This window comes from Solea senegalensis, linkage group LG16 (genome assembly GCF_019176455.1).
Source record: "Solea senegalensis isolate Sse05_10M linkage group LG16, IFAPA_SoseM_1, whole genome shotgun sequence".
Classification (NCBI taxonomy): Eukaryota; Metazoa; Chordata; class Actinopteri; order Pleuronectiformes; family Soleidae; genus Solea; species Solea senegalensis.
In genome coordinates this window covers 11,274,059-11,289,872 of record NC_058036.1, presented here as the reverse complement: position 1 = coordinate 11,289,872, position 15,814 = coordinate 11,274,059, and the positions used below count along the sequence as shown (strand labels likewise).

Below are 15,814 nucleotides of genomic sequence, written 5' to 3'. Positions count from 1 at the left end.
TAGTAAATTTGTTTTGTGATTTTTTTTTTCCTGTAAATTGTTCTCAAATTTTGTAAAACACATGTTTTTTTCATCATGGTATTAATCGGTGATAATGTTACAGTGGTTACTATTTTGCATCCTTTTCTTTGGTCCCTCTTGGATTGATGAAAATAAACTAGACTTACCAAATTCGAAAAAAAAAACAAAAAAAACTGACAGCACATTTAGCAAGAAATAACATTTTACTCATTGCTTGTCTCTTGAAACACATGCGATTCCTCCACAGGAGCTGGAATTGCCTGGGATTGGACTTGCTTCACATGTTGCCTAGAGAAGAATATGCAGATAAAGTTAGATTATCCAGGATCACAACATTCACTTAAACCTGTACGTTTTTCATGAGACACACCAACAGTAGTCCATTGACATCACTCACCAGGCAGGGCGAGATATGACATAGTGAATATTAGGATTAATGAAGCCACTGAAGTTAGAAAAGCTTGAAATGGTGTAGGCACCCATGTCTTCAAAGATCAGCCAGTCGCTGACCTGCAGGTCAGGCAGGAAACAATGATCTACAATACTATCATGACGACTAGAAGTTTGACCCCAGATACTGCAGGGGTATGTGGCTTCATGTGGCTGGGGTTTCTATTGGGGAGAGGAAAGAGAGTGTTGGAAAAACGAACATTGGAAACAGTAAACCTTTGTTTTTTTCCATACACATTACAGTTGTCACCCATTCACACATATTCACTCACAGATTCATAATGAGCATTTACACTCATACCCTTGTGAATTTCTCTGTTGTGAATTTCTCTGTGAGATGAATAAAGTATCTATCTATCTATCTATCTATCTATCTATCTATCTATCTATCTATCTATCTATCTATCTTTTCTGTCTCTCATATATCTTACCCATTCACACTGAACCAAAGTCGGCCCTTCTATTTGTAAGAATTGTAAGAAGTAGCAGTGAGACTGACTCAAACAGTGAACTCTTCCACAACTATGGTGGCCTTCACATACCAGAAAGGATATTGTGGTAGCATGCTGCTGCAAATGATAGGCTGGCTAAAGTTCATCCTAACACAAGCTATACACACATCTAAACAACTTATTCTGAGGCTTTAAAACCAAACAATTGTTAAGGCATGTAAAATAATTCATCAGATTATACAAACATATGCTGTGGATAAAAAAATCCTACAGCTCAATGTGTGTTTTCATTTTTTTCATCTTCATGTAAGCCTAAAGATCAGTGCTACTGGTGGAGCTAAAGGTACCATAGGAGCGGTTGGAAGTTGCCCATGAAAGGAAGCATGCTAACTTGGTGACAGGTGTAGTGCAGTGGAAGTGGGTGGATGACCACCCAGTGGAGATCTAGGGGTTCTGTTGGAAGCTCAGTGCTACACCTACTCCAAAACCTATGGCTGCAGGGTAAGGAGCTACACAAAGCCACAAAGGAACTTTTTGAATTTGCATACATTTCAAGCTTCTGGGTTTGGTTAAGAAGGTGCTGCAGGATTTAGGGAGCCAGTAGCTATTGGAAATGGTTAGCTGTGGGGAGTGGTTGAGAGACGTCCCTGTTCACTGTTCTGCCACCAGTAGATGTTATGGGATGAGGGTGGAAACATCTATGATTAAAAAATATAATTGCATCTTCGTGGGCCAGGTGGTGGTGCCGTGACTAGCACTGTTGCCTCACAGCAAGGAGGTCAGCAGTTTCACCTTTCTGTGTGGAGTTTACATGTTATCCTTGTGTGCACTCTGGCTTCCTCCCAGTCATGGATGGACACATTTGTGCTTGGTTTGCTGTGTTGCACATTTTTCTATGATGGGTAACTTCTTGCAATTTCAGGTTTGAATTTTATTGAAATTTTATTCATTTACCTTAAGCAGTGTTGGTGGAAACTGAACAGGGGTCATTTCTTTACAGGAAAAAGATTTGGACACTGCATCATTGACGTAGTACATCAGAGCCCTGTCAGTGATCCTTTCATCAGTTCCTCCATCTTCCTCTGAAAAATAATAAACAGTTGAATTTATTGTGCATCCAATAAAATCACTCACTCACTTACTCAATCACTCACTCAACATGGGGTACACCTTGGACAGGTCACTAGTTATTCTTAACCAGAAAATCCTATTATTGATCTTTAATAGAAGAAAACAATAACAACCATAGGTTTCTCTTCAGCATTGTAGCCAGTCGAACACATAGTTGTTGTTCTTATGACCAAACCACTAACTCTCTGTAGGTAGTAATGAATTTTTGAACTACTTTACTAATAAAATACCAACCATTAGAGAAAAAAGTAATCTAACCCTGCCGACTAATAACACAGATTTGTTGTTCTCACAACATCTGTTGCACTTGTCTTCTCAAACCCCATTCCCTACAGGTTGGAAAGGCTCTGTAACTGTTGTGCGTCAATGCCTAGATAAGTGTCATTCAGTTTATACTTGTTGTATTTCGTTACATGTTCTGCTTGTTAGTTTAGCCCCAAACAAATACTGTTCAGTGATCGTTTAAACCCTAATTGCCTGTTTAAGATCTGTTACAGTTTACTGTCACAAATATATATTCCTTTGCTCAACTTTGTTCACAATGTCCAGTACTGTCATGTACACACTATAGGAATGAAGGATGGTTTAACAACACCGGAGATATAGTTCAGTTATCTACAATTATCTAGGTCATAATGCCGCCATGATTGTCAAGTGATGCAGTGTTATGTGGTCTGTGTATAACTATCAAGTTGTAGTAACTGGATATATTCAGCCATTGTGTTTCTGTTATACTGTTAAACAGACTATTTGTGTTTGAACTGTCCATATTTACTAACTTTATATTCGCTGTTCTTACTGTATATCTGTTTATTAATTTATGTTATACAGAAACCACACAAAACTGTTACATTGTTATGCAGATGACACACAGTTGTACATAACGCTCCAGGAATGTCTTACAGACAATAAGTCCTGGATGACACAGAACATTTTACCCTTAACGCAGACAAAACAGAAGTTATGGTCCTTGGCCCTAAAAACCTTAGGGAAGGAGTCTATGTGCAGCACATTTTTTTTCTATGACACATCTTTTCATACCCATTCACACACTGCCAGCACAGCCGTCAGGAGCAACATGGGGTTAAGTGCCTGTGTTGCTGTTGCCATTATAGACATGTTAAAGGCCACATAGACCGGAAGCTCCAATTAACGCTGTGTTTGTGTGTGTGTGTGTGTATCTGCGTCATTACCTCGTTTATGAAACCCTAAAGTTTCAGAGCAAACAGTTCAGCCACTGCTGAGAAAATAGTATTGTATTGTTTTCCTGGGCTCTGCGAAACGGATCTGCACTTCCTTAATTTGATGTCGTCATCAGAAATCCTCACCACTCCTCTCACCACTGTAGCGCCTCCTGGTGCGGGCACTAGTCCGGGCACATCCGGTTGCGTACATTCAACCGCAGAAGAAGAAGAACTACTCTCGTTGTAGCTGCTGAGATGCAGAGCATCCACCGTGCCAGAGGGGGAGCTGTGTATCTGAGAGCTGGCCTATCTATTACGTCACTTCCAGGTACCTGGCCAACCACAGGACAGTGGGAAAGCTCTCGTTGGCTGGCCAATCACAACACAGTCCACATTCTGGGGGTGTGGTTTTGGTCTGAAACAGCGCGGCTGACGAGAGTGTCAGTGAGGAGATATTTTGATTGGCTCGTTTGCAGCGATTAGGAAGTTTTTTTATCATGAAAACAAGTTAATATATGTAAGTAGACCTCCATAAGTAACATATATGTGTGATACAAGCATTCTATGTCACCTTTAATAGACCAAGGACCATTAGATGATGGGGTAACATTGCAGTAAAAGAATGTTGTTTTGTGAGTTAGTGAATGGAGCTCATCAGCCTGTATTTTTGTGACATTGCATGTCCACTTGTTAATTGTGGTTGATCTAAATCATTTTTACCATCAGATACTGACTCTTCATTTACAATGTCCTTCTTGCCAATAATGTTGACAACCAGTGTGTAAGCAGAAGCTACATAAAAGCTTCCTGGCTCAGCAATGATCTTGACACCAGTGTCAGCTGGGAAGTACTTGTCCAGAGCAGGGTTGATAACAGCTGTGATCTAGAAAAGGATATAAAGTGTCCACATATAATTCAGACTGTAAAAAAGACTAGGCTGGTCTTTGAAGCTGGTTTCAATGAAGCCCTAACTACTTTAAAGATGTACTGCCTCATTAATTGAACAAAAACTTTTAATACACTTTAAGTAACATTTTACCTCTTCAAACATGAGTATATCCTTCTTATCTGAACCAGGGAATCCACCACCAATGTCCAAGAGATCCATTTTGAAGCCGAGCTCTTCCTAGATGTCACAAGATTCAGGCTGCATCAATATTACTATTTTTCATTATAAAACAGGTCAAATTAAATTAAAATTATCTGTCACCACTGAGAAATCCAATAAAAATATTTATTTCTATAGAGATGTATTTACTGATTAATTTAAATTTAGCAAATGTTTATTATAATATTGACACATCACTGATGATGTGTCATTATGTGCCAGCATATCTGCAAGGCAGAGGATCAACAGCTTTCCACTTTGAGTTTAACAATGGCCCGTCCACGCTCCATGACTCCAACAAACTGGACGGGACCCAAGGACATCTTGGTATTGGCTTACAGTAAGAGACGAAAGTGTTCTGGACAGAGTTAGGTTAAGGTTCTGTGTTTGTTGTGTTGAACATGTTGGATTGCGCACCCACACGTTCGTATTTGTTTTATCTTTGTTAACTTAATTTTTTGTTTACACATTTATCAATTCCCTTCTCCCTCATGAGATAATTTCATTTGATCACTCGGTATGTTTGTTGTTGTTTCGCTGCTGAGTGGGGAGCTTACATCTCTCATGCACACGATCCTTTTGTTGTTGTTTTTTGACTTTTTGTGTGTAATTCTGACCATGGACAGGCCAAAGAAAGCTGATTGGCTACTGAGTTTTGGAGTGACAGCTGAATGGACCAGAAGTTGACTCAGGCTTGGAGTCACTGTCCATCTGGAACTCGTTCATACTATCTCAAAGATAATCTGACAAATGTTTGATACTGACAATTATTTTCATTATTTTAATTATTACATTTATAATTATTATAAGTACCTTAAGAATTACCTGGTAGTACCTGTTTTTTAAGGCTGCGGTAAGTATGTATGTAACTTTTAAATATAGTATTATGTTCAAACCATTGAAATATGAATTCACACAATGCCAATTAATTGGCTCTACATGACTCTACATGAGTATAGTGGTGTTTTCTTTTCGTTTAAATAAAATAGGGGTAGCAGTGCTAGCAGTGTTTTGGCAAAGTTACACAATGGGGCTTCAAATGAAAATGGAGTAGTATGGATGTCACCTAGGTCTTTGATGAAAATGTTAATAAATCAGCTGCATTTGTATTTCAGTCACAACTCACCCCCATATGAAAAACACAGTAAGCATCAGATATGGCCTGCGTGTAGCTCTTCACATCAGTACAACCACAGCCAACATGGAAGCTTACACCAATCACATCCAGCCCAAGCTCTTTAGCTCGCTCCAGAAGACCTCGACAGGATTTGAGTTGGGCCCCAAACTTCATACTGAGGGGAAATTTTGACTTGGAGTCATCAGTGGTGATTCGCAGCACCAGCCTGTGTAAGACAGAAATTAAGTTATTAGTGAAAAGGACAATAATTTTTAGAAAAAGTAAGATAAACAAATTTTAAAAACAAGCAAAATTAGCATATTATGGATGATAAATATCCGTACTTGGCATTGTCATGACAATTAACCACTTTCACAAGTTCCTCTTTACTATCAAAGGTCATCATCTGGACTGCATGAGCTGACGCATACTTGATGTGAGAGACTTGTTTGCAGGGGTTGGCATAGATGATTCTGCTTGGATCCACTCCCAGTGACTGGACCAGCTGAATCTCTGTCTAGAGGTCAAATTGCCAACCAAAGCAAAACATCAAAAAAGTTTAATTGTGTTTGAGGTTTTTTTATCTTGTGCTGTGGACAAAATTTCAAAACACACCTTGCTTGCACAGTCAAAGCCAGTTCCCAGGGACGCCAGTGTCATAACGACTTCCCGGGTGTCGTTACATTTGACAGCGTAGTAAGGAGTGACACGTGGCAGAGCCCTCACCCAGCGCAGGTGTTTCTTCAACACATCTCCCAAGTCACAGACGTAGAAGGCATCCCGGTCATCCTGTGATGGAGAAGATGAAAGATAAATGTGTTTAACAAAAGCAGTAGGCTAAGTTCTAACCATGCTAACGGTCATTTTTCTGTGGCTGTGTTGAAATCAATTGGGGAGAAATAGTAAAATGATTCAACGCATATGTTGAACTCACAAGGAATCATCTTCAAGTTTACTGTGCTGGCTTGCAAATTAGAGCTTTCTGCTAAATACATGGCCAGTTCAAGTTCATCAAGGCCATCAAGTTGGTGATGGTTGAATGTTGTAACATGGTCAAGTTATTACATTGTCTGGTTATAACATAATCTTGTCTTGTTATAACATAATCTTCATCTTGTTATAACATGACCTATCACAACAGCAATTTTTTTCCTCAGTTTGGCAACACATTTCACTTCAGTCTCAGTGTGTGTGCTGATAATTCTTGTAATTGCTCACAGAACATGTTTAGAGTTTAATCTTATGCACATCACAGCAGTGATGAAGCACTGTCATGCACAACCAAGAGTAATGTTTTCGAGACATGTGCTTGCTGCAGATGCTAAAATCAGTAAGTGTATGTGCATATGTGTACTTGTATTTGTTACCAATCCACTCACCACAAAGTTGCTTGTTAGTTTTTGCTATATTTCATGTTTCTCTTACCGTTAGAAAAGATTCATTGATCTTCTGCTCAACAGTATCTCTTGCAGAGAAACCCTCCTCCAGGAAGGTGAAGTCAACCTCAGTGGGAGTGGCAGCGTTCATGGTCCCAAGAAGTCTGTGGGAGGGGGATGTCAAATAGAGTTTATGTTCAGCTTTGATTTCAATATCTGATTTGTACCTGATTTCTACTCTATGACTATGACAAAAAAAAAAAAAAAAGATGTATACATATCATAAGCCACAGGTTTTACATGCTTCCTTGATGTGTTTCTTTTGGTAAGATGGCACCGTACCATGGTGACACGCTGTGAATTGCTCTCTCCGCAGTCTTGCACTTGTGCACTGTTTTTCCGCATGTACATCTTATTGTTTATGACCCTACAACTCTATCAGACAACACTATGTTAACCGGATTACTCCAGAGCTTGTTTCTCAAATAAGCAATTTCTTTGGACAAGGGCAAATATTGGCGGAAGAGATAAGCACCTTACTCAGATGATGATGGCGTCCTCCCATCCCTACTCAAAATAGTTTTGGCTAATCTTCAAAACAAAGTGGACGAACTCCACTGCCACATTGGCTCATGCAGGGACTTGATAGAGCGCAGTGTATTTTGACACACGCCAGCCTGATCCTCCTTCCAGACCTTTGCCACCGAGCTTCGCAAGGTGTTCGGGGTGGCATCGCTTGATGCCTCAGGTGGCCTCCTGCAGCTCAGCCAGGGGTCCCGCTCTGTGGTGAATTACACCATCGACCTCCGCACCCAGGCTCGGCTGAGCGAGGGGAACCAACCAGCCCAGGTTAACGCTTCATCGAGCGGCATCATCGAGCTGGTTTCCTGCATTGACAGAGGCATCCTAGCCAGACACAAACTGGCCAGATGGCAGGAGAGGCACTCGGATTGATGTCCTTCAGTTCTTCCCCTGCCGTCATCTCCCCCTGCCGGTCAACCCACGAAAGAGTTTGAGCCCATGCAGGGTCGGCCGGGAGAGAGAGACGTCGCGTGTCAAACCTCTGTCTCTACTGTGGTCAAGTGGGACACTTCATCTCCAAGTGTCCAGCAAAAGCCCGGGCTCACCAGTGAGGGGGGAGGTCTTGGCGAGCCACAGATCCAAATCCTCCTCCAATCTACGTCCCCGTGGAATACCATGACTTCAGGGGAGGTGTTCAGCAAGGCCAAGGCTCCACCTCTTCCGCCACATAGGCCTTACGACTGCGGCATCAACCTCCAACCCGGCTTTGTTCTGTCTAGGGGCTGGCTGTATTCCCTATCCACCCCTGAGAGAGAGGTGATGAACAAGTATATTAATATACTTGTTCTCATTCCTCCTCATTCCCGGCAGGAGCTGGGTTTTTCTTTGTTGAAAAGAATAAGACACTTCGTCCTTGCATTGACTATCGAGGATTAAACAATATGACTATAAAGAATCGTTACCCTCTGCCTCTCATCACATTACATTACATTACATTACATTACATTACATTACATGTCATTTAGCAGACGCTTTTATCCAAAGCGACTTACAAAAGTGCATTTAAACATTCGGGTACAAATAAGAGCTAGAAAGTAAGTAAGAGCTTCAAGTAGATCAAACTATGAAGTGCTAGTCATAAGTGCGATGTACAAGTTTTTTTTTTTGTTGTCTTAGTCGAGGTAGAGTCGGAAGAAATGTGTTTTTAGTCGGCGGCAGAAGATGTGGAGGCTTTCAGCTGTCCGGATGTCGATGGGGAGATCGTTCCACCATTTGGGAGCGAGGACAGTGAACAGTCTCGAGTTCTGCGAGTGCCTCTGCGATCCTCTCAGTGAGGGGGCAGCGAGCCGGTTTGCCGATGCAGAGCGGAGTGGGCGGGCTGGGGTGTAGGTTTTGATCATGTCCTGGATGTAGGCTGGACCGGATCCATTTGTAGCATGGAACGCAAGCACTAGAATCTTGAAGCGGATGCGAGCAGCTACAGGAAGCCAGTGAAGGGAGCGGAGGAGCGGTGTAGTGTGGGAGAATTTTGGTAAGTTGAAGACCAGTCGAGCTGCTGCATTCTGGATGAGTTGCAGAGGTCGTATGGCACATCTGCCTTCGAGATCCTAGAAGGCGCCACCATCTTTACCAAGCTCGACCTACGCAACGCCAATCACCTGGTTTGAATTCGCGAGTGGGACAAATGGAAAACTTCACCCCGGCGTTGCGTCTTTTTCTCCAGGCGTTTAACCCCAGCCGAAAGAAATTATGACATTGGCAACAGGGAGCTTCAGTCAAGTTAGCCATGGAGGAGTGGTGACACTGGCTCGAGGGAACAAAGCTGCCGTTCCTGGTTTGGACTGATCATAAAAACCTTGAGTATATCCAGTCTGCCAGACGTCTAAAATTCCGGCAGGCTAGCTGGTCACCGGAGTCCCGCAACGTCAAGCCCGACACGAACATGGTAGACCGCTTCAGCAAGATAGCCCACTTTGTGCCATTACCCAAGCATCAGTCAAAGAGACTGCTCAGCTGCTGCTAAACCACGGACAACGTGGTTTAGCAGCAGGAATCCCGGTTGACATGGTCTCTGACTGAGGTCCCCAGTTCACCTAGTCTTCTGGAAGGAGTTCTGCTCGCTCCTGGGGGCCACCGTCAGCCTGCCCTTGGGATACCACCCCCAGTCCAATGGCCAAACGGAGCGAAAGAACCGGAAGATGGAGACGGCTCTTCGCTGCACAACGTGTCAACACCCATCGTCCTGGTCTGAACGACTCCACAACACTCAGAACTGACCAGTTCTGCCACAGGCTTTTCCCCTTCCAGTGCTCCTATGGCTTCCAGCTGCTGTTCCCAGCTCTGTAAAGTCTCAGCTGACATAGGACAATAGGCGGCATACACCCTGGACAGTTCGCCAGTCCATCGCAGGGTAATATATAGAGACAAACAACAATTCACTTTCACACTCACACCTACGGTCAATTTAGAGTGGCCGATTCACCTAATCCCCATGTCAGCATATTTTTGGACTGTGAAGGAAGGTAAAATAATAAATAGTTGCAGCTCTAAAATCAAATGTGGAAGTCCTGCGTCAGAATTCAGTGAAATTGTTGGCTCATCAACAAATGTACCTCAAAATATACTTCATGACAGTTGTAACAGGCAAGTAGAAGGTAAATGGTCTGTATTTACAGTATAGCGCTTTTCTAGTCTTGATGACCAAGTTCCGTAGTGCAACTACATGTAGACATGCTCAGGCTTTGACGTGACATTTACCTTGTTACCAATGATATCACACCACTATATTTTCAGACAACTTATCTGCACCCAGCTTTACTGCAGATTCTGTTGAGATCAAAGTAGTTTATAGGTAGAAAGCTCCCCCAACTGAAAATACGGCAATTATGTTGGCTTTTATCCTTGTTCTTCAAGGATTTTGGGAAGGGACTTCTTTCCAGGACAAAATAATAAGTTTGAGTTGTTGCTCCAAACCACAACCTAAACCAGTTCTTCTTGTAAATGTGTTAGGTCATATTTACACTTTGAACACCCATTCTAATTTTTCACGAATAATGAATACTGATAAGAATTCATACTCTTCTGGCATCAAATGGCATTGTGTGTCACCTAGTTGTTTCCATTTTTTGTTAATTATTATCATTATAACCATTATTATTTCTCCTGCAGTGTCTTTTATTTGTTCATTGAGAATTCCATGCAAATATTTGTGCTGAAACAGTTTTTATGATATCAGTTACTGAGTTGATACAATTAAAATAACATTATTTTTGGTGTTCTAGTCATGTAACTGTTCCTTTACATGGTTTGTTAGCTAAGGCCTTTATAAATGTACCATTTCAAATTAATGTGTAATTAAATTAAATTAAATTAACTTAAATTAAATTAAACTCTAAAACATGTTTTGTCTCTTACCTCAAGAATGAGGATGATTGGGATGAGAATTACTGTATGACAGTATTCTGATTCTGTGATTAATGTTTTTCTGAAAATGTTTAAAATGTTAATGCATGGTTTCCATCACCATATACTGCTGCTTACTTTAGAGAAGTGAATTTGTGAAACAGAAGTAGAAATAAACAAGACTTGTTAGGTGTTAAACAAGATGGTGGAGAGGTGATGTTGTTCAGGATTCATGGTTCTGGATAATAAAGATCCTGTAAGAAAATCTATTATATTTGACTAATTAAACACCAAGGGCACAGGTAAAAATGATAATCATAATGATTTGATTGACAGTTTGCAGCACCAAAGCAGGATTTAGTAGTTCATGAATAGTGTAAATGAATAAACAGTCATAAAATCAGTCAGTTATAATAACAGTCACAATGAAAACGTGCATTAAATAACTGTGTTAAAACAGAGCAGCATGATTGTATATAACACCTGTTTATTATGGCACTTTTCTACTACACAGTTCCGGCAGAGGAGTCTGGTGTATTTAGCGACAGCACTGCAGAAAGTGACGATCGCGAGCATCATAACCTCTTCTGCCATATTGCAGTTGAGTGACTGTGTCAGATGGAGTCCATAGCTGCGGGAACATATTATTAGCAGGGGGTGCTGAGAAAAAAAAGCTCACGCTGCTGAGGCGGGCAGAGGGCACAGTGAGGTAGATGGAGAACGAGGATCTAAGGGAGCGGGAGGAGGTGGCGATGAGGATAAGGTTGGAGAGATACAGAGGGGCGAGGTTGTGGATGGCCTTGAAGGCATGGATCTTGAATTGATTTCTGAAATTGACCGGGAGCCAATGAAGTTGTTGTAGGATGGGGGTGATGTTGTGGAATGAGGGGGTTCTGGTGATGGTGTGGGCAGCTGAATTCTGGACCAGTTTAAGTTTATGGAGGGATTTGTCAGGGAGACCAGAGAGGAGAGTGTTTCAGTAATCATCCCACTGCATTATTAAAACCCCAATAATGCAGTGGGACCAGGAGACCCGTGCCATTTGTTGACTATCTTAAAGAGGCCATAGCCCGGACGTGCCAATTAACGTTGCGTTTTTGTGTGTATCTGTGTCATTACTCCTTTATGAAGCCCTAAAAGTCCATAACAATCAGTTCAGCCACTGCTGACAGCGCAGGGTTTGATTGTTTTCCTGAGCTCTACGAAGTGGAACGGCACTTCCGTTATGTGACTTTGGTATTGTCTTGGTATTTATCTGTCTTATCTGTATTTATCTGTCTCTGTAGGAATGTTATCGCCCTGCCATAAAGTGCAGACCCACTGTCTCTGTGGGTATGTTATCATACATGTGTCCTAAAACAATACTGTAGTACATGAAATACACCATTTCCATCACATATCCCTCCTGTTTATACTGATTTCCAGCATAATTATAACAAATGTTGTGGAGTGTGAGAGCGAAAACCCGGGCAGTTCAAAACATTCTAATAATCCATTTTCCTTCTAGATAGGGAAACTCTCTCACGGTCCCGCTGCCCCGGCAACCACACGCAGGTACTCCATTTGACAAGGCACAAAAGCATACATTCAAAAGCATTACCCCAAAACAAAACAGAAGCGCCCTCACCAAGCTAGTCAACCCCTCGGGCTTGGCGATAGACCTATCCCTACCTATCTAAACTATCCTTTGCACGTAAAAAGAACAAAAGAAATGGGGTCACTTTTATTATGTAGAATATGTGCAAATGCTGCAAGTATTTTTCTTCTAAGTGGCTCTAGTCAGCCAATTCAGAACACTACAACTTCAGTTAGATTTTCTGTAGTATCATCATAATCAGTAGAATAAACACATAAACAGCAATTATCCCTTAAACCATGGTGTCCTTATCTTCATCAAACAGGTTACCAAGGCAAGGCAAGACAAGTTTATTTGTATAGCACCTTTCAACAACAAGGTAATTCAAAGTCAGTCAGTCAGTCATCATCTACCGCTTTATCCTCAACCAGAGGGTCGCGGGGGGTGCCGTGCCAATCTCAGCTACATCGGGCGATAGGCGGGGTACACCCTGGACAGTTCGCCAGTCCATCGCAGGGCCACACAGATAGAGACAATTTACCTATCCCCACATTGCATGTTTTTGGACTGTGGGAGGAAGCCGGAGAACCCGGAGAGAACCCACGCACACACGGGGAGAACATGCAAACTTCATGCAGAAAGGCCCTTGTTCCAACCGGGGCTCGAACCCGGGTCTTCTCGCTGCAAGGCGAGAGTGCTAACCACTACGTAATTCAAAGTGCTTTACATAAAACATTAAAGGCATAGAAAGAGGTGTTTATAAAATGGCATTCAGATGAAAACAAAACAGATGAAATATATATAAAAGATATTAAGTAATAGAAGATTAAAAAAAGAAATAAAAAGTACAAATAATATAAAAAGATAAAAATTATAAAATCAAGAGTATCAAAGGGATAGAGGTTACAGTGCAGTATTAGAAATTACTGAAAGGCAGCGGCAAACAGAAAAGTCTTCAGTCTTGATTTAAAAGAGGTGATATTTGCAGCAGACCTGCAGTTTTCTGGGAGTTTGTTCCAGATATGTGGTGCATAGAAAAAGAACGCTGCCTCTCCATATTTAGTTCTGACTCTGGGTACACAGAGCAGACCTGTCCCAGACGATCTAAGAGTTCGGGATGGTTCGTAGCTAAGCAGAAGATCAGAGATGTATTTTGGCCCTAAACCATTCAGCGCTTTGTAGATCAACAATAATATTTTGAAGTCAATTCTTTGATACACAGGAAGCCAGTGTAAGGACTTCAGAACTGGAGTGATATGATCTACTTTTTTGGTCTTAGTGAGGACTCTAGCGGCAGCATTATGAATTAACTGCAGTTAAACTGTCTGATTGACTTTTTGGGGAGACCGATAAGAACACTGTTACAATAGTCCAGCCTGCTAAAGATAAATGGATGGACAAGTTTTTCCAAATCCTGCTGAGACATAAGTCCTTTAATCCTTGATATATTCTTTAGGTAGTAGTAGGCTGACGTTGTAACTGTTTTAATGTGGCTGTTGAAGTTCAGGTCTGAGTCCATGACAACCCCTAAGTTGCTGGCTTGGCTTGGCTTGGTTTTTAGCATTACCATTTGAAGTAGCTTGGTCTGAGACCTGACTTAACCAAATAAAATCCCTTTTGTTCGGTACGAGTCTTGTGTCAGAGGGGTTATTTCTACACCATCAACTCATCACCTATCATTCGTAAGAAGGAAGCCTGACAAAAACGACAGCTTCCTTAGTGAAATTCAGAAATCTCTGTTGATTATAATACACGTAATTTATCCAATCACAGGGAGGATTCTCGCTCTTGATACCAAACGACCCCCCGTTATTTATTTTCCAAGGTTTGGCTCTCACGAGGCCCCCTGTGACGGCTACAGCTCTAGTCTGCCCCGGAAACTGAATCTGTCACAATTGTGACAATAGCATACATATTATCACTGCACTTCTCCTAGTGTCCCAACTAGATTGTGTTCCTATTGTTGTGCTTGTCCTCATTATATCATGTACCTGGCCTTGTGTCACTATATTTAAGATAAGGAATGTAATTGTGGGTGTAGACAGTAGTACTTGATAGGGCCCTTGCCAGCATGGAGCTGACTAATTCTTCCGCCTGAGGACTTTGATGAACACCAGATCTCCTGGGTTTATTGGCCCTCCTGTGGGTGCTGGATCTGGTTTTGGACGTAGACTGCCTTGAGCATTGTGCTTAGAGGATATTAATCATGAGGCACAAAAGTAGTTTTAAAATCCATGAAGTAAATTTGTTCTCTATTGTGGACACCATCCTTCCTGTTAGGACATGGGTAATCCCATGTCTCAATATTGCAGCTAATCTAAATAAATTTTTTTGTAACATAGGCTTTTCTTCTGTTTTATTTGTCTTTAGATCAGTAATCGACACAGGTCGACTAAGCAGTTTTGTGACTATGTGTCCTGTTGTAGATCTCACCTGCATGCAATTAACTTCCGCCTTCATCTTCTCTAACTATTGTTCTGCATGCTCCAGTATCACATAGAAAACGAGTTTTATGATTATTAACCAACAGGGTGACTATTGGCTTTTGGTTCATACTCAAAAATTCTTCAGTGTTTTCTAGCGAACCTACTTCTTCTTCCTCCTCATCTTCTGTTTCCTGGTGTGTATGTGTGTGTGTGAGTGCATGACCTGATTTATTGACTAGTCATGCCGATGAATCATCAACTCGTCTGGGTCTGCGTCTGAGGGATGAGTTTAAACCTTGTCCTTCCAAAGACAGTTTACTGTTTGGTCCCTGCCCTAAATCTAAGCGAGTCCTGCTCTCCCAAGTCCCTGACTAGCTTTACGTATTAAGAAACGGTTGTTTCTTACCCTTTTGATGATTTTAGTCCTCTTCAGACAAGGGGTTGGACGGAAGCCAACATATTGTCTAGCCAGATCAGGAAACTCCTGCCGTATCCGGCACACTACACATGACGGGATGACGACTCATACGCTTTGTCCCAAATAGCCCCAGCACCAGCTGACAAAGGTGCAGTATGCTAAATGCCGGTAGCGACTGAAAGGATAAGAAGGATAACGTTTAAAAAAAATAAAAAAATAAATGCTGTTCTTGCTCTGTACACTTTTTGTGAATAGTGCATATTAAACATTTCAAAGACACAATGTCATATTTGTGTTATTATTTATTTAAATTTATTTATATGTTAAAACATGATGATATGCAGATGTGATTAAGAACATGCTCATGTATTGTTCTGCCCCGCAATGGCCCATAGTCTACCCGGATGTTGTTTATGCTCTGCAGTGTGTATGGGTTCAAGCACTTAGGCTCCAGTCATGCGATTTGGTGTGTCTGGAAGCTTACTCATTCTTCTAATAACCTAAGAGGGGGCAGAGCAATACTGTTACAGTAACAGCATAAAGTGATTAGGTAAAAAATTGAATCAAGAGGACCACTCAAACAGAGTCGTGGATTATTACAGTAAAAATCATAGTTACAGCCATGATTTGA

At 41.6% G+C, this 15,814-nt stretch overlaps 1 protein-coding gene across 1 annotated transcript; it reads right to left on the bottom strand.

Annotated features, from left to right (window-relative positions):
• Window positions 1-205: 205 nt before the first annotated feature.
• LOC122782573 (ornithine decarboxylase-like) lies at window positions 206-15,204 on the bottom strand. The gene is made up of 10 exons (XM_044046967.1): window positions 15,172-15,204; window positions 6,889-7,003; window positions 6,079-6,252; window positions 5,808-5,980; window positions 5,473-5,689; window positions 4,278-4,364; window positions 3,959-4,121; window positions 1,878-2,005; window positions 419-633; window positions 206-309 (listed from the first exon to the last, which is right to left on the bottom strand). The coding sequence occupies exons 2-10, from the start codon at window positions 6,988-6,990 to the stop codon at window positions 225-227; spliced, it is 1,344 nt and encodes a 447-aa protein (XP_043902902.1). The 5' UTR covers window positions 6,991-7,003; window positions 15,172-15,204; the 3' UTR covers window positions 206-224.
• Window positions 15,205-15,814: the final 610 nt, after the last annotated feature.